The following is a 12,024-nucleotide window of genomic DNA, read 5'->3' on the forward strand; positions in this document are numbered from 1 at the left end:
GCGAAGTCGTTCTTTCTACTAATTGAACGCTCCGTGCGGAGTTGTTCTGGTTGGCGTTGATTTATCTGTTGATTCTGTTCTTCACAGCATCAATAGCCTCTGGTTTTAGGAGTGTTAAGATTTGATTTGTGGATCGTTCGTGTAGTTTAACTCACCTTAAATACCGTCTTTCTATTCGATGCAATATGCCTTGCGCCAATTTTGTTTTTAAATCCGGGAGTCCTGCAAATTTTAGCTCTCCTGTATTTATTGTGGGGATGAAACAGAGAACTCTCTTTTTTTTAGTGTTCCTTGCGCTCAGACTTCTGGAAAAGACAGTGTGGTCAGATGAATGAAAACCATCCAACCAAATGTTAAGGATAGTAATAGGATGTCTGGTTATAACAAGATTGGTCTATTCGCGATGGACAGATAGTAGGGTGGAAAATGTATACTCTCGAGTTTACAGGGATTTTGTTTTGGGCTTTTGCTATGAAATCAGTGAGATTATGCATAAGATGTGTTAGTCTCATATAGTTGGGTCAACGTAGCCTCCTACCATTACTTGTACTCACTAAAACAACTTTTGGTGAGAATAAACAATAAATAAGACGTCTTCGTTAGACAACCGATAGAAAGATCTTGTGTGAGCTTTTGGAATGCTTCCTGCTATGTAGTGGGGTTTTACTAGCAGAGACAATGTTGGGAAATTCGATTGCTCTCAAGGAGATGCAACGTTTTCCTTGGCAAGTGGAGCTATTTCCTCCCCTTCGACTCCTGGTTCACTTCCAGCCACCCCCAAACTCAGCAGCACCTCCTCCCACTTCTTTGCAGGTTCCTGCGCCAATCAATGCCAGCCAAATTTACAAGATTAAGAAACTGTGTATATAAATAATGCTTGCAACTCGAATCAACAGTGAAAACAGAAAGAAATTCTTGAGCACCTTCCAAGAGAGTTCTTGAGCCATGCAACTCTTTATCATCTCTGTGAAAACTGGAGTTCCATAGATTGCGAGGGCTCTTTTCACAGTTGTAGCAACTGCAGTCACATCAGCAGGATCCACTGCCTCACACTAGAAGACCATGCCATCGCAGATTAGAATTCTTGATATATGCCGCATTTTAAGTGGCCACCATTTAAGTGATTGACATATAAAATTACTTAAAATGTGACACATCGGTAAATGTGATTGTTGAATAATACGATTTAGAATGAAGTGGCACCCAACATGAACAGAAAATGTTAGAAGTTGCAGTTTAGAAGTCTGCGAATGGAACTAGTTCTTACTTCCACATTGAAGCTTCCCATCTGAAATCCTGTGAAACCTTCTTTAACAGTATCAACCAATCCACCAGTCGATGCGACAATAGATAACTGCAGAAGAAGAACGTGATTGCATAGCAGGGTGGAGGAATAAAATAAGAAATGCTAGACTGTGATGCAGAAAGATATAGCAGCACTATGGTTGCAGACTGAAAGGAGGAGAAACTTTGGGTTGGCACCATACGGTTCCGTAACGCATGGCGTGCAATTGAATGAGACCACATGGCTCAAATCTGCTAGGAATCATCATAAAATCAGCACCGGCTATTATCATATGGGCCAGGGGAACATTGAATTTCGCCACTCCTCGGGCCTTTTCTGGGTATAGTATCTCCAGCTGTTCAAGCTGCTTCTCCATCGATTTTTTGCCTGTCCCCTAAAAGGAATCAGAAAGGAAGCAGCTAGCGGTAAATTTGAGATTTTGATGGTGGAATGATCTACTTAGTACGGAAGAGATTCTCTTCACTTGGGTCCATAATTTCGGAAAAGAACTTGGGGGGATCTTGATCTATTTATACTTACAAGGACTATAATTTGAACATTCTCTTTGATGAACTGGGGAATGGCTGCCACAAGAATATCTGAACCTTTCTGCTCTTCAAGTCTACCAATGAAGCCTATGACAGGGATGTTTCTATCCACTGGCAATCCAACTTCTGCTTGGAGGGCTTCCTTCAACAGTGGCTTTGCATTCAACACCTGTGAATGCCAAATTCCATAAGTATTGGCAAATGAAGCAGGCAATGATGGATAAGAACATGGTAATTATTTGGTTAGAAGGTTCTTACAGTTGAAGCATCATATTTGACTCCAATATATTTGTCAGTTGATGGATTCCATTCCTGGACATCCATGCCATTCACAATTCCTGTTATGCCAGTTTTGCGAAGGATGTTATCCAATTCCACTCCTTTATCTACACCAGAAACAAGTTCTTTGGCATAGTATGGGCTAACAGTTAAAACCCTGTCTGATTCTAAGATTCCAGCTTTCATCCAGTTAATTTTCCTTCCCTTTGTGGGTTTTTCATATCTGCAAAAACCGTTATCTGTCATGTGAAAAAATTCATCATACAATTTTATGCTAGATGCAGTAGACCAAAATCATACCCATCAATAAAATCAAATGAGCTTTTCAATTCATCTGGGAGATTGAGAAGTGAGAAATCATTGAAGGCAAATCTCCCTTGGTAGGCAATGTTGTGAATGCAAAAGGCAACCTGGAAATGTCATAAAGCACAAATCCACTTTTTGAGTAAATGGTGGGTTAACCAGAATTCTTATACAGATAATTTGAGAAGGACAAGGTACTTACTTTGGCACTCTTATATATGCCCTTGGGTTTGTATATAGTTTTCAGGTAGCAAGGGAGCAGGGCAGTGTGCCAGTCATTGGCAATAAACACAACATCTTCGCCTGCATGAACGAGTGGCGGATGAGAAAATCTATCAAAATTTATATAATGGCAGGAGTTCAGATACAAAGAATCACAAATGACTGCACATACCATATGGTCCGGAGAAATATTTGTTGCTGTTAAGACTAAGAACCCTCGGTGCTTCTAGAGCTGCCTAAAAGCCAAAAGGTCATAAATTTGAGAACAATAACCAGAGAGTATACAGTTATTACGTTTGGATACAAAAAAACATGACAAGTCTAATAAAGGATAAGTAACCCATTTATGAAAGATTTTTGAAACTAAGAGAGGTACTCATTGCTTGATACATTAGAATTATAGAACATATCATTGTCAACAGTTCTATAAATACAATAATCTATTGGTGCAACCTCTGCTGCTGACAACCTTATTGTCCTCAGAACGACCAACTTCCCAGGAGGCTCTTCTCAGAAAACCGAGTACCAGGAACACCAAATAAGTTTTACTCATAACTACCGTGGTTTATTGACATTCCTTGGGCATGACTAAACGTTATGGTGGAAACTGATTGCACTACCAACATCCTATATCCAGCCATCATTTTCTGTGAAGCACTGCAAAGATCAGAATAGCATATGCAACTAGAAGGATGGAGATTATGAACCTGGCATAATAAGCTGAATCGAAGTTGGTTGTCCTGGTAATCCTCTCCAGCAATAGGCCCATAAATTTTGGATCGGGTTTTGCCCCATACCTTTAATTCCAGTCATCAGCCTATGTTAGGTACTTGACTCTCTACAAATCTGACACATCAAAAAATCTGATCTGCAATGTAAGAAGAAAGGATCATATATGGACTAACCTTTTCAAGAAACGCTGGGTGATCCACGAAAATGCGATCAACTCCTCTTTTGTAGCAATGGAAGAAGCGAACCGTTTCTTTCTGATCTCCTACTTGAAGCTACATTTCAAATGGTATTTAAGCTTTTAAACAGAGAAAATATTGCTCTTATTAGAGTGAATCTCTTTGAATTAAGAAATGAAATCTAAAGTCTGCATGTAGACTGGAATATAAGAATAAATACCTCAACTGTCACCTCTGTATCCCATGCATCTTTGTACTGATCATAACGTGGAGACACAGACATGACACGATGCCCATTGGCCTGGAAAAGGATTGTGTCTAAGGAGTTACTACAACCTCATGGATGCATGACACTTAAAAAATCATGCAATTCGTTGATCCTGCAAAGAAAGAATGAGCTAAAAAGAGAATGCCCAAAAACCGACCGCCATTGCTGGTGGCAGACCTCCAAGAACATCTCCAAGTCCACCAGTTTTGCTCCAGGGACCAACTTCTGTTCCAACAAAGATCAAATTCATCCCACTACTACAAACGATTTCTGAAGTCCTTGCATTCCCAGTCTTGAATGTCTTACTCCTTGCTTTCTTGATGGTTACTTTTGCCATGGTTCTGGTTCGCAGCTCATCCACTTTGTTCAATGATCTTAACCCATTGTGAGTCACGGTATTCTTCATCAATCCAAATTTCATCAGAGGTGCTTTCGACTCTGATCCAGAAGTAACTCCACATTTTACAAGTGAACTCGCTGATGCAATGTTTGAGCCAGCTACAGTTGCCATTGTTGATATTTTGTTCTGTTAACGAATGATATCAGAAAGTGACAACAGTAATTGATGCTCATAGATTTTAGACTCACTAGATGCATGTTATAACAACGAAAGGAGCTTGGAGAATTCACTTGCTGAGAAGCTGAAGCGTTTCCTAACCACACCTTGTCCATGAATGCTCATAGAACAAGGGCAGGGATTATACATAGCTCTCTGTGCATTGATGCTTCATCGAAATTATATTCCGGAAAGCTTTTTTCGAAAATTGAATAAAATATTATTAGAATATATTTTTTTAATATTATTTTTTTTTTTTGAGATTTAAAAAATTTAAATTATTTATCTTCTTTATACCAGAATTTGAAAAAGTTATAATGATTAAATAACATGAGTTAGAAAAATTTCCTGAAAACAAATGAGGTCTAAACCAACTTCAGCAAGTTACTTGTCCTAGACTATAATTGGCTACTTTAATTTAGTTTGAAGGCTCAAAATTTCTCAATATTGTAAGATTTTAGTAAACACCGACAGTTTGCCATTGAAGAAGAATCACAGAAAGTTGGCCTCTATTTGGTTACTAAGTAAATAGTTAAGATTCTGTTTTATGGCTTCTAAATTGTCAAAAATGTCAAAACTCAGGCGTTCGATTCTTTTCTAAACTTGGGTAACTGGTAATCAATTGGAAAATTAATAAAATATTACAATATGAGATGGGAAGAAACAAATTGCTGAAGAACCATGCGAGAGCTGGAAAAGACAGGAAGCCACATACCAAGCAATATTCAAAAAAGCAAACAGAGATTTTTCTACTTACGGTTACTTATTGGAGTTCAGTCGCTTCAATGAACGGGTACTGAGAATGAATCATGAAGATACCCAAGAGAGCTGCCATTTATAGCCGTTCTTCAAGCCAGTATCATGCATTCCACCTGGCCACAGCACAATGGCTGAGAAGACGTCTCAGCCCCACCACAGGATCTGTTCACGGCTTAAAAGTCACAAGAAGTGAGAGATATGGGACCAGCTGTTGAAGAATACATAGAGTATGCTCCAAACATTATATATTCTTTAGATTAGAGTCCAGAGACCTCATTTGCTTTGTCCTGATACTGAAAATTAATTTGCTACTGAGGATATTAATGCAAGTTTTACTGTATGGAATGAAAGGAGCATATGGTATTTGGAAGCCATTTTTTCCATCATCTCTCTTATGAGTGGTTCCAAGCAGATTTTTAAAGATTTTTTCATAAGGTCTCTTGCATTGTGTCGTCGGATTTCCAGGCCTTCAGAGTCACAGATATCTGAATTACAAATTGCACACGTGGATTTCTTGCGGCAATCATGGCAGGAGAGGATAAAAAGATATTATGAATTATAAAATTTCTTGTGGTTATCATCATTTATCATATATGTGATGGAACCCACCACCGATTGCCACTTTCCTAGGGCTTGATTAATCTCCCCTGTTTCTTTCGTTGTTTTCTTACCTTTGTCGTATGTAATATGAACGAGAAAATGCATATGCAAAAAGCAGTTTAAAAATTGTGAAGCAAGGGCATAGTTTAATGACCTAGACAATGTTTAGCTCCTTTAATGCTGATTATTGTGTTTCATGCATGTAGTTATCGATTTTGAGGGTCCTAACAGGCCCTTTTTTTCTTTTTGCTTTTTTTTTTTTTAGGAAAATACTAAATGTATTTAAAAAAAATTTACAAAAAATTTACTTCTCCACTTGTCAGTTATTTGTATGCTGAAATTCATGAAATTTGAAAATTTTCAAAAGAAAACTAACAAAATGAGTCTTGTAAGTAAAGTGTAAATAAAACTATAAGTATATGTAGCACTGTTTGCATAAAAATATCTGCAAGTACACATAATCATAACAAGTAGTAAAATATTTTAAAGAAAATGGATGTCAAACCCACAAAAATTAATTATGCTATTGAGTATTGAAATTTATTAAATTAATTACTATTTGGAAAACTGCAATTTTAAGAATAGATTATCTAAATTAAACTAAAGAAAAGAGTATTAAAATTAAGATTTTAAAGATAACAATAATAGATCTAGAGCGTTTGACTTCACCCAACGAATCACGCACAATTCATTCTTCCTTGTTATAGAATTTCAATTATTCCAAATTGATGATAAAAATCCCTTTACTCTTCAATATTTTCTCTCGAGAAATACTAAAAAAATCTCTAATTAATAACTTCATATCTCAATGTGAATTTAACTAATTGGAGACTCATTAAGTTCTTTGGATTTTTCTTAAAAATCACACTAATCGCAGTAAAGTATCTCTACTTTCGCTCAACTAATAATGCTTAATCCTAGAGTTCTAATCACAAATTACATCTCGGTGTCATTGCGATTCAATAGATTGAACAATAATTAGTTAGAAAATTGTAAACATCAAAAACATTGAATAAACACTCAATCATGAAAATATTGAACATAAAATAATTTAAAATATAAATTGTGTGTTCAATGCTAGACTATATCAAAGCTCTAGAATATAAAATTAATTCATAATGAAATTGAAAAGAAAAAGAATAAAACTAGTGTTCTTTGTTAGAGTCGATTGGTGAAGCCTGCAGCTCTTGCCTCTACTCTCCAAATCCGCCTCCTTGAAATAAACTTAAAGGATAAATTCTGAAATATTGGACTCTAAAATTTAGACTCTCCTCTCTTAATTTCGTCCTAATGATATGCTTATATAGGGTATAAACGAAACCCTAATGTTTTCATGATTTTCGCCTAAAAATTTACTTAACTTTTAGGACTAATTTTGGCAGCCTCGTACACACTCCAGGAGTTAGAATTTAGAAATCTTTATTAGGGATAAAGTTGTAGCCCTTTAAGCCAGATTTCCAACCCATCTATAATCGCATCCATTGGATATGTGAGTAGAAAGTTATAATCAAAACACTCAAGTATATCCAGGTTGTCGCCCAGTGTATTCCGAATTTGGACTTCTTGTGGATTTCTTCTGTAATTTATTTCTCTCTCCTTTTTTTTTTAATCAAAATTACTTTCAAACCATTTGCTAGTTGTTGCCCATGATGTCGTTTATGTTAGTCGGTTAGACTGATCGCCCAATCTAGTCGCCCAGAGCTTTGTCACCAAGTCTTCTCGTCTAGAAGATAAAATATCTCGCTCATTGCTTGACTTGTCACCAATTCTAATTGCCATTGAGTCTCCTCACCTCAATTTCCTTGGCCCTCTTCAGACCTCATTGTCTCTCGTTGGTATGGATCCGTAGTCTCTTCTTTTGTACCAAAATACTCTCATTTAGTACTAAATCTTCTCATTCCTTCAAATCCAAGAAAATAAAGAAAAATATGTAGAAATAAAATAAAATCAATAGTATTGAAAGAAAACTGACACTTTTCATAAATAAAAGAGTAATAAAAATTATATAAAAATCACACTTATCAAGCACTACTCTTTATTTTAATGCAAGTAAAACTACAAATGTAAGTATATATCCACCTCATACTGTATGGAAAAGGCTGAAATTAGATTGTCCAGTAACTGTATAGATATATACAAGTTTACAAGTGAGTGTGCGCATATTTACGCACACATATATATAGTGTTTGGCAACCCCTGTTACATGTATAAACCTTTCTTGGTAGACCCCGTTATATGAACCTTTATGATTAATGAAATGCACGTGATGTTGAATGATTACATATTGATGCCCATTATTGAGGAGAGCTAGGTTCTTACCATCTAGTTCTGGGTAGAGTCAATACTGCAAGGATCGCTAACCCTAACACACTAACACAGGGCTTAATTGTATGTAACGACATTAAGGATATGAGGTTAAGGAATACATGCTTTTTAAGGTTCACTGTTACGCCTTTTATTATGTTGATGATTGAGACTGCTTGATATTTGACTCAAGTCTCAAAACCTAGATTGTTATTGAGTTTATTAAGCAATAACAACATCATCAACATAGATTGTTAAGTATGATGTAGTTCTTACTAAGCATTTAACTCTTTTTTTTTTTATTTTTTTTTATTTTTTTATTTTTTTTATCATACCTAACCCAGAGGATGATGATTATGAGGATGGTGTAGAACAGTATACAGCCCAAGTGGACGTGATCGAGGCTTGAGGATTATCAGTTGCCTGTTTGCTTATTTTCGATATTGAGTTATTGTAGCACATGATTTAGACCTTTTCAACAAGTGCTATCGTGAACTTTGTTGTGTATGTTCTTTTAATAAAATACCTTGGATTTATGATTATATATGTTAATGAGATCTTTTATACCTGGTGCTAAGTAAAATAATTTTAAGTTTAATAGGATGTAGTTCCTCTAACTTTTATAATCCCAGGGGACAATGTCCTAAGGAACGGAGTGTTACAATGATGTTCCACACGTGTCTTGCAAAACATCATTTACTTTCACTCAACTGTGTGTCAAGTGCAAGTCCACTGAATGCTCAAACCATGTTTCACACGTGCTCATTGGAGTTCAATCGTGACTCTTGCCATATAAACTAAGATTCTTAACTCACTGCAAGAAAATGGGTCTATTGCGGCAATTTATGGTCTGCTGTAAATAATTCGCCGCAATAACTAGTTATTAACGGCGATTTCTTGCTTAACGCGGGTTCCAACCCGTGCGATTTTATTTTTACCTTTTGCAGTGATTTTTAACACACTTGTGACGCTAAATTGGCGCTGCAAATATTACCCCGACTTTTGCAGCGATTTTAATGGTAGTTAAGGCAAATTAAACCACCGTAAAGGTTAAAAACTTATGCCAACGCACAATTTCGCTGCAATTTTCATTTTAATGTAGACGGTGCCAAAACTACAATTTCGATACAAGATCATCAGATTTCCCCCCAAATCCCGATTTCACCTTCGTCCCCAACTTCTTCTTTTCCATTTCTCTCTAGCTGCACATATAGCAAAACCCACTCAAAATTTTCGCTATGTCCCTTCCACCGAATGAAACCACTAACATCGGCGCAGCTCCAGCCCAGTGATTCTCACATAAGCAAATTACTCTGCTCCCCCCCATCGAAAACCCAGTAATCGGCGTCTTCACTCGCATTTGCCGAGGCCACACCAGTGAAAAAGGTTTTATTTTTTCGACACCCTAAGGCTTCGTTCTTCATCATCATCGGCCCGTTTCCTAAGTTAGTGGTTTGGAGTCGATTGTCCATCCCTTCGTCTCCGGCGTTGCATCGGTTGGAGTCGATTTCCCAAGGTAAATTACTCTGTTTTATGTCTTCATAGTTCTTAATGAAACCCTAGCTTAAGGTAAAGTAGAAACAGGGATGTTTTGCTATAATATTTATGCTTAGGTTTTGAGAAGCACACACATTGGACAATCCCGTAAGCGAGAGTGTGTTTCATCATGTGTTTCTAAGGAATATTAAACCATTCACATGGCTTTTTTCGAGTGAACCACAAACTCCAGAATGCTTGGATGATCCATTAATGTTCTAAAAAGAAAACTAAATTCCCTTTCTATAATTATTCTTCCTCTAAAAAGACAGGCTCAAAATCAACCAAATATAACCTGGTATTGAGTTTCGGGTAGGACAAATTATACCCAATGATTTTGCTTTTATACCTAATACAACAACATTAGCATCTCATTAATTATATTGAATAGTTTAAAATTATCATTCTAAATGGATGCTGGATGAGGAATTTTTTATCAATTTGCTTGCTTGTATATAGTCTAATTTTCATAAAAGCCAGAGAGAAAAAATGAGCAACATTAAACTGTTTCTTAAGTCTGATTTTAACAGTTCCTATTTTCATTGATGGAATGACTTGCTTGTTAGGTTTGGTTGCTGATATATTGGTTTATGCACTCTACTTGTCTTTTAAGGCATATAGTTTTCTTCATTTTAGATTCATACCATATCAGAGTCATGCTTTTCATTTTAGATGCACAATGATCTTACATACTTGTGCTTTGAAAAAATGCACTTGATATATCAACTAAGCTGAAAATGTTTGTTGTTCATGTATTTTGTTGGCCATATTTCATGCCAATACATCTTCCTTTTTTCCTTCTAACTTGATCACCGTAATTAACACTCGATTACAACATGAGCGAGCGAACATTACATTGAACAAACATTATATTTTTTTTGTGTTGTGTCTTTTTAAGTTGGAAGCCATTTGTGTAGTTACATTTTTTTTCTTCTAGCCAAGGTTGTACACGGTGACAAAATTACGATTTATGTAGAGAAGGGGTGTAGGATATATAAAATATTTGTATATAATAAAAATTAAAAAACTACTCAATAGCGTGCATAAGTACATTATAAGAAGTTTCGAGTTTGAATGTAAAATAAAAATAAAAACATTTTATATGTCAATTGATCTCAATATTTTTTTAACAAATATATATAATTAATTATCACTTTCTTTCTCAATATAGACTAGCAAATAATTTATAAGAAAATCACAATTTTTTTTTTTTCAAAACCTTATCTCAACAATATTAAAAGCGGAAAGTACTTTCAATTTGTTTTTATTTTGAAATCTAATATTTAACATGTTTATGATTTAAAGTTTTTGGCTTGTCCATATTATTCAACTTAAGTTTTTAAAATAAAAGGTAACAAAATATTAATTATTATTTTGGTATACCAATTATTGTAATTTTTATACAACAGTTTGAGTGGCAACCTTACAAATCAATAATTATTTTTTTCGTATTCCAAGTATTGTAGTGTTTTGTATCTCAGTTTGAAACTTCAGTGACATAATTATAAACATCAACTTTGGTCAAAATGGTTTTTTAGCTTAGATGCTAGCTAGTTATATAAGTTGACTCAATTCTTAAAAAGGATTTATAGTTAAAAGATGGTTTTTTTTTTACTTAATATATTGGTTTTTCCCCATATTTCCTTTACCTCCCGGCTCCCACTTCAAGAAGAAAATTCATGCTTTTATTCTTTGGGTCGCATCCCTAGCTACCTGGTTCTCTGCATGTAAGTGCCATTTACATCTGGATGCATGACTACGACCTCCAGAATTATCACCTGCAAATGCTTGCTACTGCCACCTTCTCTCATGTCGATCCCTAAATCATCTTGTTCTTTAATTCATGGGTTTTCTTTGTATCCCATGATATTTCACAAATTCTAGGCAGTGCCTATGTGAAATTATGTCTGTGCACCATATCAGTTCCAATATATATATATATATATTAATAACATGAATTGATCATCAGTTTGTTATATGTGTAACTTCCACTTGATATTAATAAATTTTTTTATTCATGTGTCCACACCTAATTTTGTCGGTAATGGTATTTTTTTGGAGTATAAAATTATAAACAACCAAACAAATTAAACAAAATATAAAGATGGGGCAGATTAGTTTTCGTTGGAATTAGCGGAGAAATGGTGGACAAAGTTAATTAATTTATTGATTTTCATGATCAGTTTGCAAGCAGTACCAATATTTTATATATACTAATTATTTAAACTTCATTTTCCAAAGACTTTCTGCAATTAAATTATTAAATATATATATCTCTATTGTTTATAAATAACAATTAATCGATGATGTCTACAGCTTATACGCACATAATAAGATTTGAATCTTAGCTGCATCGATCTTATCTACATTACGAACCAAAGCATTGTGATGGGTCAGTCCCTAGCGTCTTGTACAATATTATATGATTGTACTGTCTCATGGATTGGTTATATATA

At 35.2% G+C, this 12,024-nt stretch overlaps 1 protein-coding gene across 2 annotated transcripts; it reads right to left on the reverse strand.

Annotated features, from left to right (window-relative positions):
• Positions 1–378: 378 nt before the first annotated feature.
• LOC121268529 (granule-bound starch synthase 1, chloroplastic/amyloplastic-like) lies at positions 379–5,523 on the reverse strand. 2 transcript variants are annotated; one of them, XM_041172853.1, is made up of 14 exons: positions 5,127–5,523; positions 3,971–4,317; positions 3,766–3,846; positions 3,543–3,641; positions 3,345–3,434; positions 2,810–2,873; positions 2,618–2,718; positions 2,413–2,522; positions 2,092–2,335; positions 1,826–2,002; positions 1,488–1,679; positions 1,268–1,354; positions 924–1,052; positions 379–817 (listed from the first exon to the last, which is right to left on the reverse strand). In XM_041172853.1, exons 2-14 carry the CDS (start codon positions 4,232–4,234, stop codon positions 701–703), a joined length of 1,755 nt encoding a protein of 584 aa, XP_041028787.1. In that variant the 5' UTR covers positions 4,235–4,317; positions 5,127–5,523; the 3' UTR covers positions 379–700. The 2 variants fall into 2 exon arrangements, with proteins under 2 accessions (XP_041028787.1, XP_041028779.1); XM_041172845.1 differs by having other exon boundaries at positions 3,971–4,339.
• Positions 5,524–12,024: the final 6,501 nt, after the last annotated feature.

This window comes from Juglans microcarpa x Juglans regia, chromosome 1D (assembly GCF_004785595.1).
Source record: "Juglans microcarpa x Juglans regia isolate MS1-56 chromosome 1D, Jm3101_v1.0, whole genome shotgun sequence".
NCBI classification, from domain to species: Eukaryota; Viridiplantae; Streptophyta; class Magnoliopsida; order Fagales; family Juglandaceae; genus Juglans; species Juglans microcarpa x Juglans regia.

What these genes read in the sequence shown, in the direction of transcription:
- LOC121268529 (XM_041172845.1), bottom strand. Translation starts at nt 4,324, where the DNA reads ATGGCAACTGTAGCTGGCTCAAACATTGCATCAGCGAGTTCACTTGTA. An exon ending in TCATTTGATTTTATTGATGG is followed by an intron (nt 2,336 to 2,412) that starts GTATGATTTTGG and finishes CGGTTTTTGCAG; the next exon opens with ATATGAAAAACCCACAAAGG. An exon ending in ACGCCATGCGTTACGGAACC is followed by an intron (nt 1,355 to 1,487) that starts GTATGGTGCCAA and finishes CTTCTTCTGCAG; the next exon opens with TTATCTATTGTCGCATCGAC.